General features: G+C 38.2%; 1 protein-coding gene across 3 annotated transcripts in view; it reads right to left on the bottom strand.

Moving 5' to 3' along the window:
- The window catches only part of LOC103466861 (vitamin D3 receptor A), a 115,134-nt gene that overhangs the window by 33,287 nt on the left and 57,824 nt on the right, over positions 1–24,023 (bottom strand). For all 3 annotated transcript variants that reach the window (XM_008412742.2, XM_008412741.2, XM_008412744.2), the window contains 2 exons: positions 11,011–11,158; positions 8,907–9,037 (listed from right to left, as the gene is read on the bottom strand). In XM_008412742.2, the coding sequence (XP_008410964.1) occupies positions 8,907–9,037; positions 11,011–11,156 (277 nt within the window). In that variant the 5' untranslated portion in view covers positions 11,157–11,158. The remainder of the gene's footprint in view (positions 1–8,906; positions 9,038–11,010; positions 11,159–24,023) is intronic.

Here is a 24,023-nt window from a genome sequence, read left to right as displayed (position 1 = left end):
CTGAAGCAATCTTAGTCACGAGGCGCAAAAAAGCAAATAAATTATTCTGCTAAACTGGATTAACTAGGCTTTTGTTTCTATTAAGCCTCTGTCATTAATTAGGCTTTGGGTGCACGCCACTGTCCTTCTATTCCCCAGCCAGAATCAAACAGCCAACCCTCACTCCTTGTGGTAAGTGATATTCAAGTATGCAGGGAGTAATTGTGAATAGGCAGAGTTTGGTTCAGAGTTTGGCATGGGGGATCAAAGCGGCTATTCTCAGACAAGTTCTTCCCTCGCCAAGTCAGAGGACTGGAGGCATCATTAAAGACGGAGTTCACAAAAGAACATCGAAAGGAACATCTTGACCACCCAACAGCGCTTTGGCAAAATACTCAGCAGTTCACCAAAAGACAGTAAGTTGGCATTTTAAAAACGGTTGACTGGATGTGGTGATGTTGTGCCTGGCATGGCAAAAAAAAAAAAAAGCATCAAAACAAAGGAATGGAATGAAAGCACACATGAACAGAAGAATTAAATAAACAAAAACAAAATTAGGTTTTGGTCAACGCTTCCAAGCCAGAGATGTTGATAAGAGATGCAAAGGCAGAGAACCTCTGGGAAGGAGCCAGAGGTTTGCTCTGGGCTTACACATTAACCAACTAGCCAACCAGTTTAACACAATGGAACCTGCTAACCTTTAGATTTAGTGTGATATATGTCAAGAAGCATTTGGTGTGTAGCCAATTTGTCCTTGCTAATGCCCCAGACTTGTGCTTTCAAGTGGCAAGTGTGCTTTTCCAGGTCAGTCAGGCATCAAGGCACCTATACATCCTGCATGTGACGCAAAATAGGTTATCAAAAGATCACAATGAGAGCTAACATGGTGTTGACTCAGTACACTCCAAACAACATACTTTTATTTCTGAACGTAACCATCAGCTCATGTGTTTCTTGTTACTTCCCCTATTGATTGGCTTCTACTGGAAACACAAAATAGCTTCCATTGTTTAGAAAGCAAAATGACACTTTGTCAAGTTAAGACAATAGACATAGCAAGATTTACTCATAAACACCAAGGAACAAAGCAGACAGGTCACTGCTATAGGTGTATAGCAGTGACTAAGGGTATAGTTGGGCTACACAGCAATATCCAGAGCTTTGAACATCTCACAGTACCAAATCAATCCATCTGGAATGGACAGAGCATGACTGGTGTCAAGCAAAAGAAATGAACGGTCATATCTTCCAAAGCCAAAGATGTTGGATGTAAAAAGATGTAAAAGACCCAAAGACAGAGAACCCTTATAGAGCCACTGCACAGTGTCTTTCACCTAAACAGAAAAGAAAATCATTAGAGCCACTGCACAGTGTCTTTCACCTAAACAGAAAAGAAAATCATTATCCAGAGATTGACAAACAGGATAAAAGTGAGGACGGTATAAACCTAGCAATTATGAAAGAGTAGCAAGAAAGCTGTTGCTAAAATGAAGATTTAGGAAATCTGTTTTGTAGTCACAGCCCATGAACAAACATGTGGAAGATGAGAACAAAACAAAATTTTTTGTGGTGGAAAATCAAAACTGCACATTGTCTGAAAACACCACCACAATCATGGTGTGGAGATGATTTCCTTCAGCAGCAACAGGGATGCTGTTCACAAGAATTTGGATGGAGTTGTATACAGGACAATCCTTTGAGGAAACCTTTTAACATCATGTGCTAGAATGATCCAGTCAAAGTTCAGATCTGAACCTTGACAGGTTCAGATCTTCTTGTAAATCTGTGACAGAACTGAAAAATTGCTCTTAGATGCTCTCCACCCAAACTGACTGAGCTACTTTAGCAAAGAAGAATAAGTACGCCACATTTTCCAAAATCATGAATCATTTTCCTTCTACGTCAAAATTTGGGAGTACTCTGTGTTCACATAAAATCCCAATAAAAACATTTAAGTTTGCGGTTTTAGTGTGAGAAAATGTGAAGAAATGAGGTGCGAGTACGTTTTGCGAGGCACTTCTTTTAATTACATAGATTGGCAAAGTATGCTCTCTGAACGGTGTTATACTCCATATAACACGTTACCGTTTCAGAAGCCACACAAGCTTTTGAAAAAACTTATCGCTTCTTCTCATTTTGATAAAAAAAATTAAAATCATACACCATTTAATGTTTTCAGCCAAAGCAGCCTCAACATCTGTCGATTTCACTAGATAGATGTAAACGTTGCCAAAGAGACCAAAAAAAATAAAAGACAGACAGGGAATGAGGAATTTGGGAGCCACTTGAAGGGCTATGGCTAAACATGGGAATTGAATCATCTGTGGTCTAAAATGTTCAAAAACTCTCTTGTAATTTAATCTTGTTAACAAATATTGCAACTTGCGCACACACACACACGCATGTGGGGAGGTCTTTTCCTGGCATCCCTCTAACCTGTGTCAAATAAGGACAGGCTGTTTACTAAGAGCTCAGCTGGCAGAGCCGAGAGAGGGCAAGCAAAAACACCCACCTACACACACTACTAATCAGAGTGCATTCGTCTGTGAAACACAACACAGGATTTCTTATATGCACCCACAAAGACATTGCATCGCTGTGAAACAAAAGGGATCTTTTCACTTTAGTTTCCACCAATAAATTAGGACCTAAATAACGAGGACCCTTAAAGGGAATTCATGATGTCCACGTCCGCTCAACCACACAGCCTGTGTGACGTAAACCTTGTCATGTGTCCCAGTCTGCGAGGTTCCTTCAGGACCCTCTGCGGCCAACCACATGTAGCTCAAACATTTGCAACCTTGTGGACTGAGCGCCCGCACTATGTATGAGCCTGGATCAGTCTCCCTTTCAGGGAAAAAAATACCAGACGGGGCAGACCAAGAAAAGAAAAACAACGTTGTTGCACAGTTATCCACACCTTCGCGATACTCCTCTCACTAAGTAGAAGGACTCTTGACTGTGGAAGGAAGGCTTCAATCCGACTGGCTCACAGCTGCACAAACAATGCCAAATGCATCTTTGCAAAATCGCAACCAGTTAGCACACTCGAAAAACCATTTAGGAAGAGTAAGCCGCCTTCGAAGTGGTAGCAGCTCTTCAGATTGGGCTCCTATTTTTGAAAGTAGTTGAAGTGGGGTTTGAAATTTGTAACACACATTACAAAAACAGAATTTCTTGACCATATTTGGGGATATTAACGACCTGCTGTAAAATAAATGCAGCGTATGTGGTGTGGTTGCACTCACCTGGAAGATAAATTTGTTTCACTAAAGGGAATGTTAAAAGGCTGACTGCATATACAATAACTTGTGGGTAGTATTGTCAAATCAAATGATACTTTGATATATTCAAAACAAAAAAATTAAGATGCTTTAAAAACTTACAGCAGCACAATAGAAACTTAGGGAAGTATGTTAAAGTTTTTATAAAAAAAACATATTTAATATATTTGCTAAAACTGTCACTATCTCATGACAGTATAGTATGAAAGATTTTAACAACTCTTTAAAAATATATTAGGTCAGTAAAGCTTCCGTTTCTACATAATCAAGCTATTAACCGTGTTGGGAAACATAAACTAACATTATTTATTGCAACTCTAGACTCTAGAAGAACATAATAAATGCTGCAGCTTCTAACATTAACAAGTTTAGCTAATTCAAGATTTTTTGTGTAACCTTTTCTGCCATCATATGTTGGGCTAACAGTGTCAGAGCTAAAAAGGCTCCAACCCTTATCATCTTGAATATCTGCCTGTTAATCTTCCTTTTAAATTCCTGTAGTGATTAATGAAGATGGCAGGTTCTGAAAATAGTAGATGTCAATAAAATGACAACAACAACAATAATAATAATAATAATAATAATAATAATAATAATAATAATAATAATAATAATAATAATAATAATAGGCTAAACCGAACACCTGACAAACTAAATCACTCTGTATTAAAACAAATACTCTGAAAAAACAAGGAAATAGTTTCAATATTTCTATGTTAGCGGTTCTCAACGTGGGCGGTACCGCCCCCCAGGGGGCGTTCAGAGGACGGCAGGGGGCGCTGGCGGACATTTTTACAAAAGGGGGGCGCTGGGATGCCTTTGGGGGGCGTTTAGTCGAAGGTAAACTTTACACCTTAAATGCACAACAATACCAGTTTAGACTTTGAGCAACGTGGTAAAACTGTATTGTGTAACATTAAATCATGCTTGGCTGCAACTGTATCGATGGCAGCTCTTCTTCTCTTCAGTGTTTGTTAGCTTCTGTTAGCTTCTTGGCGCAGCTCCGTTCTCCTGCTACTGGTAGCTAAAATCACGATACCCTCACTGTGTATCCCTCTGAAAAATGAACCCATTTAAAAAAAGAAATAACGAAATCCCTCCATGCAGAAATTGTTTCCGTTGTTTTAAAAGGTTTATGTCAGTCTGCCTTTTCCCCATCGATACGCTTCCCGACCGCCCTGTACCTTAAGGGCTTAAAAAAAAAAAAGACGCGCACATTGCGCAAAACTCTGAAACAGGAAAAGCGGGACATAAAACGGAGCGACGAACTAGATGTGAATTATGGCATAAAAACAGAGAATCCGACGCTGAACAGTGAAAAATCAATACATGATGTGAAACACATGACGATTAGGCGGCGCAGCAGGTGATGCGTGAAGATTACTGATGGTCAATAAACGATAAAATAAATCTAGCAACAGGAAAGAAACTAAAGTGGACATAGCAATAAACCAAGAGAGGATAATATTAATCAAAGGAAATTAAATGGAAATGAATCAAGAAAAAAATGCAAGAATAAACTAAGAAACTAAAGTAAATACAGAGGAATAAACTGGTATGGCAAGACCTTTCGAGCAATAATTAATACAGAGGACTGTATGGCAAGAATAAACGGACACTATTTCCAGATTAAAGGTAAAATAATATTGTTGAAATGTCATGGGTTTGTTGAGACCACATCTAGTACTGAGAATAAATATATCTTACAGACCATAACAGTAAAGAACTTATCACTTATTTATGTTTTTAATTAGATTTGATACGTACATTTATTTCTTCAATATTATTTTTCATGTCATTGTTAATGTCATGAGGCTGATGACTCCATGACACTTTCAATTTGACTCATTARGATTTGATTAAGAACCAGATTTATTTTTGTAATTTCCGTCCAGTAAAACTATTAATCTATAAATCAATAGACAGWTCTATATAAAAATATGATTCATGTTTTTGTCTCATATTTGTATGGCATTAAAATGATCTGGAACTTTTGTTTTTCCACTGAAAGCTCTGCTTTTGCACAATAAATGCCATGTGGGTGAAGTTTTATGGATGATGCTCTGATGTCCCATTCTCCTGAAGGCAGCACAGAGCTGCACCACCAGAAACTGACAGAAACACTGAAGAGAAGAAGAGCTATGATTAATGTAGTTACAGTTCTATCCATGTTTTAATGTTGCAGAGCTCAGTCGTTTTGCAAATAGATCAAAGTTTAAACTGGCATGTTGAACATCTTTTATCTGCTCATTTTATGGAATATTTAACTAGAAAATGGCACAGAACAAGAATATGTTTTCCACTCTGATTGGCTGCTGTTTGGCCTACCAATTTTAACTTGAATGTTCATTGCATTTTTCATAGACACCTGTGAAAATAATTTCTTTTTTGTTCTCTGGGAAATTATCTTGATGATAAATACAGAAACAAGCATAAAAATAAAAATATCTACAATAGTGATAGTAATATTAATGATAAAATAATAGTCAGTGCAAAGTAGCCTGCAAATTCTTTGGTGGGGGGCGGTGAGGGACCTGGATAAAGGCTGGGGGGCGCTGGGCCAAAAATGGTTGAGAAACACTGGTCTATGTGTTTTGCTCACTTAAGGCCCAACTATCCTCAATGAAACACTTCACAACATAACAGTTTGCGGTCATAGCAGCAGCTGAAAGGCTTTGCTGCATCACCATTTGTTGCATTCAAACAAGCAAACAAACATGTGCTCGATCAGTGTGTTCTGCTGTTGTGAATAAAAACTTAAACTATGTGAAACTCCTTCCTAACACCCTCCTCCTTCCCGTCTCCCTCACTTCCACCCTCTTACTTGAACTTTTTCTGTCAATTCCTAGTAGCTAAACATCTGCTGATGTCCTCCTGTAGGTAGCATTTCCTGCTGGCAAGTAACAGTTGACGATAACTCAAATGCACAATCATCCCCAAATAAAGAAAGTCTTTGTTTCTTTTCAGTTGGCTTGGATGTAGTCCTGAAACTGTAATAAATGTTGGATAAGGAGGTCATTTGTCCTTTGCAGAGTAAACCCACCGATCAATGTTAGTCTTTATAAATCATGACAAATGTCACTCTGGGTTAGCAGGGGGTAGGAAACATTGTTTCTCCTCATGTTGTCTAGTTCTTGCATTACACCCATGCCTGGTGGTCTCCATACATAACCAACAAGGTTAAGAGCAAACTGGAAACAAGCTGCTTTTCAAACACTGACACAATGCTGTTTTTGTGACTCTTAATGACCATCTGCTTGGATAAAAGCGAGATGAAAAACACTAATTGTATGAAGCTACTTTTTGACCCAGGACTGAGTTTGCCATATGGACTACCAACCTAATGCATATGGACCCTAAACTCTATTACCCATTTCCTCGCTGCAAATAAGATTGGTTTTCACTAACCCATTGATTCCACTGCCTCCTGTTTCTCTTGGAAGTCAGGTTGCTTTTGCGTTTTACTGATTATCCTCATGTGATCGAAGTTTAAAATTAGAATAAGTCAGAAAGTTTCTCTTAACTGGGTTGTTGCACACATAACTCACACTGAAAAAAAGACTTACAATTTTTTTTTTTAAGTGTATTTTATATATAGATGGCTGTGCTTTTAGCCTTGTGCGGCATCAGAGCAGCTGCTCTACTGCAACTCAGATGAATAAAAGAAAATTATATCAGAGGAATTCCAAGCCGAGGCATAATGCCTTGAAGTCAAAGTTAAAATGAGTCGGCTGAAGATTTATTTATGTGACAGAGTTTAATGTCTCAACATAACACTGAATTTTTGTCCATGCATTTAACGGGGCAGTATTATGCAAACCTGACTTTTTTGAGCTTTACATCATGTTATAATTTTATATATCTGATTCCCTGATACCTTAACCCTAACCCCTAACCCAGATATTCTTTCTTGATTCTTTCATGCATGATTCAAAAATCTTTTAACCTCTTTCACAACCATTCAGTTGTGCAAAACGCCTGGTTGGACCGAGCCCCGCCTTTGAGGCGCAGCTCCTCTTTGAAACTGCAGTTTCAAAGCTCATATCGTACATACCAACCTCTGGTCTTTAGCAAATGTCTCCGTCACGCTGTTTAAAAAAATATATATACATCATTCACACGGGATTGGTATCAGAAAAGCTTTTATCCACATGAATATACACAAATACTTCCCTGAGCGTTGTTTTGAACATGCCAAACCCATAGGAGGGAAGCGCATAGCAAAGCTAAAACCTATRTCAGCCAATCAGATTGCTTCACAAAAACCTCGACTTCCTGTTAGGAATTAAACAGGAAGTCGAGGTTTCATTTGTGAAGACAGATATATAGGTTGAACTACTTTTAAACAGCATGTTAGAACATAAAGTTACAAAAACGAAAGATGTTTTCGATTGTGAATCATGTCAAAGCATGTATGTAGATATATTGACTCATTAACTGTTGCAGACTGTAATGCATGGGATCCTAAATCTTGGTTTTCCAAAGGACCTGGACACAAATACGGCATTTTCTCAAATCTCCATGTTTTAAAAACTCCAACTTTTGTTAGAGTTTTTAGAAGTAATAATTTTTTTGTGTGGATAAAAGGCTATAATGCATCCAAATGTGTTAGTTTTCCTAGATATCTGGCTGCATGTGGACTAGAACCAAGTACCACACTGGTATCCAACTCCAGGAAACATACATTTTACAATTTCCATTGTAATGCTTTACTGTAGTCTTAACAATATGTCACGCACGCCGCACGCACGCACTCATGTTAGCCCCAACCCTTTAACAGGGAAAGTTAAATGGAATTAAATTCAAATTGAACTTTATGTTCAATTTGAATATAAATTGAACATGGATATGGATATGTTATATATACTGATGAGATCAAACCGCATTGATTATGAATTTGGTCTAAATTGGATTCTATACAGTTGGTTACGAATGAAACCTGTTTTGCTAATGGAAATAATGGCTTTCAACTGGGATTTGGTGTGAATCGCAGCTACACAAATAAAAGGGGTGAACAGAGGTTTCTTCCAGCCAGAAACCTCTGTTGGATCAGACTTTGCTTAAACGTCTCATCCAAATGAATATTCTTGTTGTCTTTTCTTAGTAGCGATTATAAGGAATGAATTCATGCAGAGTCAGCTCAAATTTTTGGTGGGTATTTCACAGACTAAAGGAAAATGTAAATCTGTAATAAATATTTTTATCTAACAGTAAGCAAAAGCTGATCTATTGAATGTGCGTTTTGTTGTTTTCCCTGACTTGTGTTACAACCTGATACAACTGATCCAGTTCCCACTTCATTCCCTGCTCTGGTAGCAGTGTACTAACAAACCTTATGAGTCTATTCTGCTCGCCTGGAAAGACCGAAGTCAATCCAATCATACAGACAGATTTGAAGACTAGCTCAACATAATCCCAAGTCCCAATGTATCTTGAATACATTTTGACATTTTTATGACATAGTTTGATGGCGCGGCATGTTTGTTTACAACAATTCCTGACCAAGTTTATATCAATCATAATAAATTCAAAGAGGAAACAGAGCTTTATTGTCATCATGTCCCATTTCCTGTGGCCTCACACTCCTACCTCCAACTCCCCACCATGGGAGCACATCTTCAGCGGAAAGATAACCATACTCACATTCTTTCATCATGCCAATGTCGATGCAGCGTTTAAGACGACATGCTTGGCAGTGGCGCCGGTTGTCTTTTGTGATGGTGCAGCTCCCGTTGAACGGACAGATGAAGGAGGCTTTGCGCTTCATGCTGCGTCTGTATGAATGCAAAAAAAATAAAAAATTTCATTACCAAATAAAAAGAAAAATAATTATTTCTTTAATAGTCACGATTTTAGAGGTACAAGAGAACTTCACATTAGTAAAATTAACAGGAATAAATTGTGCTGTAAATGTATTTTTAAAATCAGTTTCTGTGGAAGTATGTTTTCATCCTTCACACTTGAGTTAGTGGTAGGGATTAGTGGCTCAAATGAATAATGAATATGTCTCTGACAGCACTAAAAGCAAGGCACACATGGTCGCATGAAATGAAGTCATTGTGAACCTCCACCTCAAAACAGCACACATGCCTTAGTGACTTATTCAAAGAGCCCTCTGCTAATGTGCAGGCAGGCAACACCAACATGTTCAAGAGGAGCATGACCCATGAACTAAAAAAATACTGAAATGTTTATTTCATCCTAACTTAGTAAACTTAAAGATGTCCAGAAAAAACTTTTGTTATTAGCAGTGGTTTTAAAAGTATAACTACATTGATTCTGTTAGAATCAACAATCGTCTTTGATCTGTAGGTCAAACACTGAAAACTAATTGCAACAACTGTTCAACGTGTTAACGTGGCAAACAAGAAAAAGTTTTGCAATGAACGTTTTTTTGGCTGAATAAAAATCATATGAATGTTCTTTGATGAGCTGATGTGATCAATCTTGCTAGCACTGCTTTAATTTATTGCTGTAAATCAAAATCAGAAATTTTTTATGGGATATAGTCCTTAAAAAATGAATCATCAGATTCAGATCTCAGGACAGCCAGGAAATTTTTCTCAACCAGGAAAACCCTGATTGGTGCATTTTTAGAAATAATATGATAAAAACTCCATAGATATTTAATTCAGTCTTTCAGTTCAGTTTCTAAGCTTAAAATAACTGCCATTGTAAAAGACAAATTGTTCTAATTTTAATCGAGTTTTAAGGAATGCAAATCAATCCAAACTTGAAATAAAATCATCCAATTCATTCCAGTGTAATAAAACTATTCAGCCAAATTTGCAGGAAAATACATTCAGTCTTGGATTGCACCTAACAATTATTTTAGTAAATTGATTAATCGATTATTCTGACGATTAATCAAATAATCTGATAAAGAAATTGGCAGATTAAACAGATTTTTCATTTAACTCTTTAAGGCTTTTTATACGATATTAGAAATACACTGAGATGCAAATGAAAATAATAAAATTCTTTCTTTAAATAAAAAAATGAAGTGCATTTTTGCACTTTGTGAATATAAAAAAAGCCACTTGAGAAGTTTTAGGAATTTACATATTTGTTTTTATCTTCAGTGCAAAATGTATATATATTTTGTACAGATTTTGGCTTAATTACAGAGATATGTTTTGTTTTGTTTTTTTAGGAAATTGTCTTTTTGAGTCAGTATACTTCAGTTAATGATTAATTAATTACTAAAGTAGTTGAGAATTCTTTCAATAAATGATTATTCACGAATAATCCGATTAATTGTTTCAGCCCTAATTGAGTCCAATTCAAAAAATGAATTAAAAAAAATCACCACTTCTTTTTGACTGATGATAAAGGTAAAAAATAAAATAAAAAAAACACACACTTTTGGCAAAAAATAACATAGGCCATTATTTTAGGAAGGTAAGGAAATAGAGTAAAATACAGCTGACTTCATTATGGCTATTGACCAATGACCAAAAGCAAACAGATCAGCTGCATTTAAATGTCACTGAGAAATAAACTTAAATGGAAACATAAGTCTTAGTCATTTCCAGGGTTTTAACATATACTGTACATGTTCTGGTCTTTACCAGGTCCAAGTTTGTGGAAAACGAAGTACATCACAAAAAAATTAGAAATGGAACCTGAGACTTAAAAATGTTCATTTAAAAGGCTGTGTTTTCCTTTATTAAGATGACAGATTGCAGATAATCTACCTAGATTACATGAAATATGAAAATGTGACACTGAAAATCCCCAAACGCACCTAAAGAAGCCCTTGCAACCCTCGCAGGTCATGGCATTGAAGTGGAAGCCGGTGGCCTTGTCCCCGCACACGCCGCAGATCCGCGGGGCATTGCGGTCGAACTCATCGGGTCCAACCACTGACGTTGTCACCGTCATGGGCTCCATCACTGAGCAGAGAGAGAGAAAAGACACGCAGCTTAAAGAATGATGTCTTTCCTTTGGAGTCAATCTAATGAATCTAACAAGATAGAAAACCGAAAGGAACGGGAGAAACATTCACCATGAGCTCACATCCAGGAACCCCCTCCAAACTAAGGATTCAATGCAAAGAATCAACCTGTTTCGCTCTGTCCCCTTCGCGGAGTGGGGGTCTGGGCGCCTGACAGGGGAGATGTGCATTTTCTCTTTTTATCCAAACAGGTGTTGGGGCTATTAGCATATTTAGCAAAAGGCACGGAGAGCCACACACTGTCTTGCAGCTATTGGCTGGATGAGTCAGTCAGCGGCGCAGACACACACACCGATTAATTGCTTAAACCTACTCACACAATTAAGAAAACCGTGAAATGACGGTCATTGGCAGAAAAAAAAATGTACTGACAGAAAGAGGGTCCTTCGCCAAATGCTGCAAAACAGCCAATCCGTTTATTACAGTTCTCCACTGTGAGATTTTTTTTCCACACATACAGCATCTGGACACATTCTATGAAATAAACAGCAGTGGAAAAGCACATACCACCGCAAAACTGTGTTCAACCTCCAATATAGGACACTGATGCCTTGAGCTTTATTTTAGGAGAACGTCATAAAAAGTCTAGATGCAGAAATATGGTGACTGAGTTAGTTCTGTTGCCCAAGGTTAGATTTTAGAATAGCTTATCTTTTGGTCTGTTTTTTAAAGCTCTAGAAACTTATTAATCAGAAGTTGACGGCATATGGAAGAAGCGTAATCCGATGCTCAAGTTTATATGGAAGTGATGCAAAAGGAATTATGCCTTATAAAGCAGGAGTAATGATGAACATTAGGACCATCCCATATTACACGGCCTGCAGAAATACCTGGACTAATGTTTACTTGATAACTGGGGTGTAGTTACATACACACACAAGAGGAGATAAAAASACTATATTTAAGTCAGAAGAATGAAACAATTTTAACAATACTCAAGAAAACTAAGTGGCTTCAATATTTGGATTTTATTTTCTTTTACACATACCGTGTTTTCCATAAAACTGCAAAACAGCCCAAACACTGAGTTCCTTTAAACAAAGTCTAAAAACCCACCTGTTTAGAGTTGTTTCAAACAATGATAAATAGAATATTGATAAACATATTTGAAGTGTATTGCTGATTTTGACGATGGAATTTGACAGACTAATGTTTTTTACTGGTTTCTCAAATTTCTTCCAGTTCATATATGGTTTTCATGCTCGTCCCATTGACTAGAAATTAGGACAGAAATTGAGTATATGTTTAAAATATTTTCAAAAATAGAATGCAGGTTTTCTAAATGTCCAGCTTTTGTCATGATGTATGGTGGAGACGGTGAAGAGACGCAGGCAGGACCCAGGTTGAGAAATAAATGGTAAATTTAATGAGGGCAGAGGCAGCTCGAACAGTCCAGAACAGACAGCTCAGCAGAGCGAGAACAAAAACTCAGCACCAATAGCAACTGATAAGACTGGCCTGAGAGCTAACGCCGTCACAGGACTACACAGTTCTACTGAGACGACAATGACACAACTGATAATAACGCTGACAAGGACAAAGATAAGAATCCGACGAAGGACAGAGACAACAGGTGGGGTTTAAATACACAGGGAAGGTAATCAGGGAATGAGACACACCTGGGAAGCAATCAACAGGGAAGACAGAGACTCACAGGGGAACAGGACTAAATGAACACAGAAAAACTTCAAAATAAATACACAGAAAAAACGCAGATCATCACAGCTTTGTTCTAAGGAATTTTTGTTAATTATAAAAAATATTCAGTTCAGATTTGATCTGTGTAAGGATTTTATTTCAGATTTTAAACCAGTGAAGATCAAGTACCATCAAAAACCCTGAAAAAGTGAGAAAAATGTCATATTAATTTTGCTCGGCCAATCAGATACTATCAAACAGACACCAACTTTCCATTATTATTAACTAATAGTTGATGTTTTTTTAGTTTGTCATTTTACAGTAATCATAAATCATTCAAACTCTTCAGTTTTTTTAATCAGATTCAGTATTTTCATCAGATTATCCAAAATGCTACTGTACAATGAAAAGTTGGTGGAAGGTTCTTCAGTCGTTTTCTAACATAGTGCTGCCAGCGAGCCTAAAAAACCGTCTTCATTACAACACAGAGCAACAGAGGAAGTTCCAACTTTAAAATAAAATAAAAACCTCAAATGCAGTTTTAGGGTATCAACATAAAAGCACCAGCATTCAGATCAGGGACGAAAAATATTTGCACTCAATTCAGCAGACATTACAAGCTGGTGTAGGCCTGTCACAATGACAAAATTTACTGGCTGATAAATTGTACAGAAATTATTTACATAAACACTAATATTGTTGTGTTAAGACAATTTTCAAGTAACATATTGATAATCGCATAATAATGCAAGTTCACCCTCAGAAAGACCAATAAAATTTTATTTTGTAAATAACACATTAACACTAGAACTGGAAGATATTTTAAATATCCAAAATAAAAAACAACAAATAAAAACCACACACAACCAAAATCATAAGTAAAATAAATTTTGTTACTGTAAGCAAAATTTTTCTGAAAAATATTAATCAAAATGGAAATAACTGTGCTCATTTTAATTTTTTATGCGATAAATTAATTGCTCATTGCAACAGGTGCATTGACATGTTGTTCAGCCAGGTTTGGTCAATTGAAGTAGTAATTTTTTTTAACTCTTTTTTGTGTTATTGACTCTAGTGGACTTCATTTCATAGTTAATTGACAGAAAAGTGGGTAAGGGGAGAAGAGAAGACATGCGGCAAAGGTCACCAGACCAGGAATTGAACCTGCGACAGCCATGTCGAGGACTAAGGCCTCCCATACGTGGGCTGTGCTTAACCCCTGCGCCACCACATCACATCTGAAGCAGTGATTTTTGATCCATACAGTGTTTGTTTCCATTGCTGGTTTCAGTGTTACAATTTTTTAGAACTTTCAAGAGCTTTTCAAAAATGTTCCATGCCATGTCTCTTTAAACAGTCATTAATGGACAGAAGTGAATAGAAGGGAAAACCATACTTAAATGTTTTGCTTTTTTTATATCATCATTATTATGGCTGTCTAAGCCTTATGAAAGACAATGATTAATTTATGCAGTATCACCCACTCCTAATAAACATTGCTTTATTAGTGCTACTGTGAAGATATGAAAGATAAAAGGTGAAATTATAAAGAAATGATCTTCTAGACCTAATAACAGGGTTTTGACCCATTTCCATTGTGGTTCACAGAGAGGGGACACGTCCTCATATGACCTTTTACATGAGCACTTAATGAGAACAAAGTAAGAGCGGTCGTGGGGCATGCAATGGATTTCAACAAAGCAGGAGTCACATGGCTACACAGTGTAGCCAGTGCGATGCAGACGGGCTCAGAAGTGAGACTTGGATTAAGTCAAACAAAGACAAAGAGACGAGGAGCAGCTACTGCTGATGAGCACATAAGGGGAAAGTAAGAAATATGTGAGGAAGATGAGGTGATGAAGATGAGAACAGTCAGATTCAGCAATCAGATTGAGGTTAGTGAAATGTGAAAAACAGAAAATCCACCTGATCAAGGAAGTATGCACCACCTCTCACTAACATTTAATCAGGACATATTACTGTAATGTATATGACTTCCGAGATGGTGGTTGCAGTGATTTAAAGTCATGCACACAGAGAGCTGATGAAGCACAAGTGTCATTTGGCAGGACAGATGTGGCTGTGAGAAAAACACAGAAGGCTCACCGTTCGTCACCATGTGACAAAAACAGGCTTGTTTACTGGTTCAGCACCAGGTGAATAATTAAAACCATGCAGATGGTGAAATGGAGGAAGATGAGTGTAAACATCGCAACAGATCTGTGAAAACAAAACCCACAACATGCACTTTCATTACCACAGCAGATAAACTAAAGCTGAGAGTCAGACGGCTTCCGCGCTATTCTCTCTATTTTTTGATTACTGGATACATCCTCATCTTTCCTCTTATACATTTTAAGACTGCTTGGTAAAAAGTGCTGTTATTATTTTTAAGCAGTGGTGAAAAGAAGAGAGAGCTTGAAGCAGCAAAGTTTTTGTCGTTGTTGCAGTTTCCTTCCATGAATGAAACATCTGGCCATCCTCTCCATGGGCTGCCACCTTATCGTGGTGGAGAGGTTTGAGTGTCTCAATGATCCCAAGAGATAGGCTGTCTGGGGCTTTATGCCCCTGGTAGGGTCACCCAAGGCAGACAGGTCCCTAAGTGAGGGACCAGACAAAGCGCAGCCCGAAGACCCCTTTGATGAATGTGAGCATTGGATTTTGTGTTCCCTCGCCTGGACGCGGGTCACCGGGGCCCCACTCTGGAGCCAGGACTGGACGTGGGGCACGTTGGCGAGCTCCTGGAGGCCGGGCTTTTACCCCTGGAGCCCGGCCGGGCTCAGCCCGAAGAGGAACCATGGGTCCCCCTTTCAATGGGCCCACCACCTGTAGGAGGGGGTCAAAGGGATTGGGTGCAGTGTGTGATGGGTGGCGGCCAAGGGAAGGGGCCCTGGCGGTCCAATCCTCGGCTGCAGAAGCTGGCTCTTGGGATGTGGAATGTCACCTCTCTAGTGGGGAAGGAGCTTGGCTCTGGTTCTGGAACCAGTCTCCTTGAGAAGGGCTGGACATACTTCCACTCTGGAGTTGCCCAAGGTGAGAGACACCGGGCAGGAGTGGGCATACTTGTTTTTACATGGACATCGGGGGCAGTTCCCCTGGATTGGTAGACTGGGGTGGTGGTCCCCCTGTTCAAAAAGGGGGATCGGAGGGTATGCTCCAATTACAGAGGGGTCACACTCTTAAGCCTCCCTGGCAAGGTCTATTCGGGCGTCCTGGAGAGGAGGGTTCGTCGGATAGTYGAACCTCGGATTCAGGAAGAGCAGTGTGGTTTTCRTCCTGGTCGTGGAACACTGGACCAGCTCTACACCCTCAGCAGGGTCCTGGAGGGTGCATGGGTGTTCGCCCAACCGGTCTACATGCGTTTTGTGGACTTGGAGAAAGCGTTCCACCATGTCCCTCAGGGAGTCCTGTGGGTGGTCCTCCTGGAGTATGGGGTAACGGGTCCCTGTACGTCCGGTGTCAGAGTCTGGTCCGCATTGGCGGCAGTAAGTCGGGCTCATTTTTGGTGAGAGTTGGGCCCCGAGGAAGACCCAGGACACACTGTAGGGACTATGTTTCTCGGCTGGCCTGGGAACGCCTTGGGATTTACCCTGGTGAACGAGAGGAATAACGCTCCAGCAGGAGCTGGAACAAGTGGCTGGAGAGAGGGCATAAATCTGTTTCTACATGGCATAAATCTGTTTCTATGTCATTTTACTTAAGCTGCTACCCCCGCGACCCGACCCTGGATAAGCATAAGAAAATGGACCAGATCCAGATTAATGGATCTGGTCAGATTTTATCTTTCATCTGGCATGAATTCAAATTCTGCATGTCTAACATATTTTGCCCATTTTTGATATATATTTTTAGCATCAAAGATACTAAATATTACAGAGCGCTTGTGATGTCAAGCGGATGCAAATAAAAATAATGTGGATCAATCTTAACTAACATTGTTTACATGCTGTATATTGCAAAGTATCACAATTACATGTTTTCCTAATATGATGTTGTGAGACTGGAATTAATCTGTGCACATTATGTGAATGTAATCAATGTGGCTTTTCAAAAACAATGTGTGTTTTACACCAAGAAAAAAACTGTTTCATTGTGTGTATTGGTCAACTCAGATATGTGTACATCGTAAAAATTATAAACAATAAAACTATGCCCGTTTCAGGTTAAGTGTTTAAGAACCTGTTGGTCATTTTCTAAACCTATTTAAAACCATGTAGGAGCAACACATTGAGGCCAGACTGCTAAGTAGGAAATATTTACATAAATAACGGTGCGAATATGTTAGCCTCTGATGAACGAGGAAAGAAACTCGCCTGAAGCAAGAAGCTACAGAAGAGAGTTGTGCCCATTTCTAATAACAGAGCAGAATTTAGTTTGATATCAGGAATATTTTGGTTCACTATAGATATGAGTTCTCATAAAAAATAAACAGCAAGACGTAGAATTTCAACGATCACCAAGAAGGCTCAGCAGCGCCTACACTTCTTGAGAGTGCTTGGAAAGCACAATCTGGCCCCCAAACTGATGCTGACCTTCTACCGCTCATCCATTGAGAGCTTGCTGACATACTGTATGTCAGATTCCACAGATAAAACTGGAATCTGAAAAACGCACTGTGCACAAGATACAGATAATGCTCTTCAAGTAAAGTGGAATAAACATCAACACAGTTAACAACATGATACCTGGAAATGTGTGGCTTTGTCCCGATTTAAAGGCAATGCAAGCGCTGGTTTGGAGTTTTTAGTCATGCAGCGCATTTAAAGACATCGGCTCAAGCAATAAAAATGTTTAATAAGGCAAAATAAAAATCATCAGCTCCACTGAAGCACAGATGATCAATTCCATATGAACCATTTCTTAACTTATGAGCAGGCTTGTCACGATATATTTTGTTCGATGACAAATTGTCCCAGTAGTTATTGCAGTAAATGATAATTTTGTTGAGACCATTTTCAAGTAATATGATGGCAATGGCATAATAACACAAGTACACCCTCTTAAAGATAACAATTTTTAATTTTAAAGAACATTTAACACTGGAATTGAAAGACAATTTAAATATACAAAATAAAAAAACAACTCAAACTACAAATAAAGTAAATATCCAAGTCTGTAAACAAAACTCTCCTTCAAAAAATGGTCTAGTTGAGACTAAAGCACTGGACTGAAAACTTATCACCTAGTTTTTGTTATAAAAACATAAGAAAAATAATCAGATGCAAATTACCAAGCTTGTTTTAATTTATCATGCGATGGATTTATTGCATGTTGCGGCAGACTTACTTGTGTAGGTCATACACCTCCTTTGCTATAATAAGTTTTCTTTTCTTTCCTATTGAAAAATAGTTAAGCCCATAATTATTCATGTCCCTGGTAGATTTAAGTTTGAAGTTGGGAATAGTATTAAAATTTTGGTGTCAGACTCCAGACTTTTTTTTTTCACTGCACATTAGTAAGGGCATAAATCTGTTTCTACATGTCATTTTACTTAAAGATCTAAATTCTTAACTGGTACTCCTCTCACATTGTTTGTTTTTATCAGAACCAATCCTCTTGTTTGAGTTTAAAATGTCATTTGGAACATAAAGCTAAATATGGGGCTAAATATGTGTGCTTAACGTTCTTCCATTGGGAGATGCACGCTTCTCCGGAGATGGGCTGTTTATATTGCTTAAGAAAACTTGTTTTGCTAAATGAACCTGTTCACCCCACAGATCCTGTTTCAGTGTTGTGGCTCCAATTATTCACTGAGAGGGTCAATGCTGATGCAGGCACAAAAACAAAGTTGAGTTTATAAAAAAGATAAGGAGTGTGTTAGATATGTTCTGATATATATTTTCTTTGTCTTGTTTTTCTCCTAACAAACATTATTTAACCTGGTTAGCAGCTGTGCACTTCTACCTGTTCATGCTATTATTTATCTCACAGTATCAACAAATTCTTCAAAACACATTTTTTGGGGAGATGTTTCTCAAACTTTTTATTTAAACTTACAAAAAAAAACATTCCACATAAGTTGCTTCGCTGTAAACAAATGCTATGAATTGTCTCAAACATTTCACAAGAAATCTCCGTGTGATTTCCCTCCTGCATTCCCAATGTCTTCAGGGTTTTTACTGGGATGGGAAAAGGCATTTATCCTTGCTAATGAGAAACAACGAGCATGTGTTGACAATTTACCATAAGTGGAGATTTACTATAGGAAAAACACAGGATTAAGAGGTCTGATGTATGGAAGACGAGAAGAATCTGATCTGGACTTTTTCATAAAGCTCTTTTAAAAGCACTAATTTAATTGACACTTTTTGTTTAATGGGTTTTTTTGGACTGAACAAATGATCTAAGTTCGCACCACTGCAACCAGTATTCTCCACCAGTCTTCTTGAACTAATGCAGGCAAACACCTCCCATCTGCTAGACCCTTACTCCATTGATGAGGCTAACCTCTGATCTTGTGGTGAAAGTGGCAGGAAAGAAGATTCTTTTCCTTTCTGGGAAGCAGTAAAGCATCACAGCATTTTGGAAGAGCGGAACCTTTTGTTTGCATCTTTTCCCATCACAAAAAAAGGTGGCAGGTTTCTTTCCCACAACAACAATTAAACAAAGAAACAGAGTATGAACTAGGGTTGCATCATGCAAACTTTAAAACTCAATACAAATAGTAAATAAATGTTAATTTTTGATATTGCAGCAAATTTTATTTTGAAGGTACATATTAATTATTAAATTGAATAAGACAACATTTTAGCTTCCATAATTAGGACAAATTAATAAGTCAGGGACAATTCAGTCCTCAATAAGAAAAACAAAACATATTGTTTACAGTGTAAACAAAGGGTCTTGTTCACGGTAATGTATGCTTTCTGTCTTTCTGGTCCAGAATGCGTCTTCAGTGAACATCTACAGCTGCAGGGTAAGTTGCAACAAGTTACTACTTTTTTCTGCTCTGTCAGCTTCATTCTGGTTCCACCATAACGTGTCATTATTAGAATTGCCTTGTTAGTAAAATTTAAGACTTCCAAAAGAAGCTAACTGTTTTGAGTGCACAGCTGTAGGGAGTGTCTGAGTGTCTCTGCCGAAAGAAGTGGGACAATTTGGGCAAATGTGAATGTGTCAGCTTGTTTCCATTTTGACAGCAGTGAGTATCTTTGACGCATTCATTTTGTTACTCAGTATTTAAGCAAAGCTGCTCTGTTTTGTTCTTTTGAGCTTTCAACCTCTGTGATGGAAAATACAATATTTGTGAATTTTGGCAACTTTCTCAAAATCTCAGTTAAGATTTGACTTTACATTCTCTCCATAGTCTATACACAGAGACACTATTGTTTCACTGATGCTTATGATGCAAACTGCCCTAATTGCTAGTATAAGATGCTATATCAGTGTAAAATATTTCAATAAAAACAGATCAACATTAATTACTCCAACATGTGACATGCCTGTAACCGATCATTCCAATATACATTTCAATGCAATTGCAAATCAGAATCAGCACAAAACTCAGGACTCCACCCCCTAAAAGCACAACAAGCATATAGCTTCTGTGTTGTCTATGTAAACAAGTGTGTTCATTCTTATAGCTTGATCTGTTCTGGTTTTCAATAAAACCTTAAGCTTTAAATAAAAGTCTGTGCAAAGACTCACATGAGACTCAGAAGTAAGCTGAAGTGGTTGTGTCGTGCATTAATATCAGTGCAGCAGGGCAATACAGGAGCGAACAGACCGCTCTATGGGAGGTACAACAGGGAACATGATGTACTTTTCCCACCAGCCTGAAAGTGGGCCTCACAAACACCCAACTCACAGCCTGGAGTCCAGTTGAGTACAATAAAGTAGCAGCCTAGGTAGATCTCAGAGGTTCCAGCGAATAAAATGTGTCCGTCAGAAATGTCTTTGTGTGGAAAGAAGAGATGTTTATTTCTATGATTTGTGTGAGGCCACATGAAATGAAAGTTAAACACTGGATAACCACAAACGAGACACAAAAGTCATATAATTTGGGTGAGCTCATTTCCTGCATTTATTTTGTCATGTTTATTTTCCATCCAACTATTTGTATTTTTTTTGCAGAGCAAAAGCCAATTTAATATAAAAAGGGGGGAAAAAACTCAGCACAAACACTTAAAAGCAAGTGAAAATTTAAAGTGGAACAGAATCTAATGTTTCTAGATATTCTGTTGTGATTCTGCAATAACACACAATGTGTGTGTTAATTTTTCTTTATTTAATGCTCTGCCTTCAGTCAACACAGAAATATTAACCATCCCATTTATTTCTTGTGTAAAGACACTTTTTATAATAATACAAAAATGGCACATAAAGTATTCAAATCATTGAGTTGCCAGGCTCAACATAGCCAACCCTCTACAGTAATGGAGGAATGTGATTGCTCTATTATTGGTTTGTACTGAAGTAACCTCATAAGTAGGCGTGTCACGATAAATTTTGCTGGACGATTAATTGTCTAAAAAATTATTGCGATAAACGATAATATTGTTTCAAGACCTTTTGACACTGATTTAATGGAAATGACGTAATAATGCATGCCATTTCCTGCCATAAATACAGTAGATACACTTTATTTTCAAAAGAACACATAACACTGGAACTGATAAAATAAACAAAACGACCAAAAACAAAAATAAAATGGATTCTCAGTCTCCATTAACAAAAAACGTACTTGAATAAAAACTAAACAAGATAAAGCCAAAGTGGAAATAAATACTGCATTCAACCAAAAGAGTGCAGATTATGAAGTCTGTAATCTATATTGTCCTTCAGTTATCACTAGATTTAAATAGAGAAGATTGGCACATTCCAGTACCTGATGTAGTAGTTCACACTACACGATTTTTTGCCCCTATTTTCCCTTTACGAAAATCTTAGAACGTTGGCCGATCTAAGATTTTCGCTGGTGGTTTCGTAAMCGATCATCCTGTAGTGTGGTGGGTTACGGTAGATCGTCTTGGCCGCTCCGATCTAAATCAGTGGTTTTCCCCGACTGGGAGCTTAACGCTGAATCTGACAGGTAGCCAATCAGAAAGGGCTTTCGGCAAGAGGTTTTTGTCAGAGTCGAACACAGCCAAAAATGGTCAAAAACGCTGTGTGTCCGTGTTCATTTAACCCTCCAGTCCAGTTGGTGGCAGTAATGCACTTTCATAGTCGGTCAAGCAGCCGCCATTAAACTCCAGAGGAAGATTTGCACTGGTGGTAACGAGTGCTAACTGCTACACCCAACATGAAAGAAAATACCCGTGCGTTGTGTGAAATGTTGGAAAAAGTCCTATTTCACGGAGTTACCTTTCCAGTATCGTTTTGATATTAAGCAATGTTCCGGCGGAAAACAACAGATGACACCGTGGCGGTCCAACAAGACCGAACTCACAGTAAGAAAGCTTTTACGAATATCATGTGGAGTGAGGCGAGTTGCTTTGTTTGTTTCTTACAGAAAGCGATCTGTCATTTTCTTAATGCCGAAACAAGTGTAGGGTGAGATTTTGTATTGTAATCTCTATTACATGTGATGTTCTGATCTCTTAAAAATACTTGCATCTTTGATTTTTTCAGACCTTAAAAATGGCCAAGCCGTACCAGCCAGACCTCAGACCACGGTGCCCAGGAGCTCTTACGGAGTCCACCAGGAAGAAGAGAAATTCAGTAAGCTATGATTTCACATTTAGTGAATAGTGAACACTTGCATATTTGTAAGGAAAACTGATCTTCCCGTTATTTTATTTATATGAGGACGAAGTCATGAAGCCGGTATGTATAATCACTGCGTAGATTTCCGACTGTATAATGGTTGGTTGAGAATAATTTTAACTTATTTACTTATGTATTTTTGAGAAAGCGATATATTTGCTACAATATTTTTTAAAATGTAAATTTATTTCCACAGACTCCACAAAATGAGAGTCACATTTGTGTCAATTAGACTCTTCAGGAACGTTCTGATGTCCGTGATGAGGACAGAGATGCAACTGTGTGTGAGCAGGGGTGAAAGTAAGGGGGTACGGCAGGGTACTGCGTACCCCTAAAAGATTTAGCGGGGGTACGCAGTACCTGCAAGAGAGGGGAGCGGCTGTCTGCTGTAAAGAATCAGTGGATTCACTGTGCAGTGAATCCCGCACTCGTGGGAGTGCGCCCACTAATCAGCCGTGACTGATTAGTTTTTCAAGAACAATCTAAAACACGACTTAATCAGTTAATAAATAACTTTTTTCACATTTCATATTGTTTCTGAACTGTTCGTTCTTTGCCAGAGCAGGGGCGCAATATGTCGATAACGGAAGGTTTTGAGTCGATCTAGGCATTAGGTGACAAACTGAACGCCTCCAGGACGCTGAGAGCAGCACATTCTCCTCTGGCTCGCTTAAGACGTTCAAAACCTTTTTAAAAGAACAAAAAAAATCAACAAAACATGTTCAAATTAATGACCCAACAATAATAATCTCAGTGATTATTGTTTCTACAAGGCACTAGCAGAGCAGGAGTTTCAAATTAACTAATCAACCACCGCTGTGTTCAGGGGAGGGGAGCGCTTATTAATAATCGCAAAATAAATATCAAGCCTGCAAACCTAATACCGTATCGGACTGAATGTTATGTTTTGTGGAGCTTGTGGAGCGCAGGAGGTTGCCATGGCAACGGGTGAGACGGAGAGTAAAAGGTGCGAGTGGTTTAGAGTTGATCACCTGTTCAGGTTGTTTTACCTTTGTTTACCTTTGCTGTGGCGCATCACAGCCGTTGTAGTTTCTGAACATTCAATAAACAACAAACTTGGACTAATTACCTTGTTCTTTGTGACTATACCTCATTTACAACAAACATCAAACACGGTAAATACATTTCATTAAGTATTTAACAAACAAATGACTTCTACCGTGATAATTATGTGAAATTAAATTAATTTTCTAATATTAAAAAATAGTTTGTTGCTGTTGGGCTCCGATTCTGAGAGGCTTTTCCTTTATCAACTTTTTTTGCCTCTTATTTAGTGGAAATATTTATGTTGATGAGATTTTCTCCAAAATAACCTTTTTCAACCTTTATAGCTCCACTGTTGAAAATGAGACTCTAACATTCACAAATGAAATTAAAATAAAATCCAGTCCAACATCTGGTTTGAGGTGATTCCTCTGGAACCTGTTGGAGGAAAAATA

The sequence above is a fragment of the Poecilia reticulata genome, linkage group LG7 (genome assembly GCF_000633615.1).
Source record: "Poecilia reticulata strain Guanapo linkage group LG7, Guppy_female_1.0+MT, whole genome shotgun sequence".
Lineage (NCBI taxonomy): Eukaryota > Metazoa > Chordata > Actinopteri > Cyprinodontiformes > Poeciliidae > Poecilia > Poecilia reticulata.
Note: the sequence above shows the minus strand (reverse complement) of the source record. Positions and strands in the feature narration are given on the sequence as shown.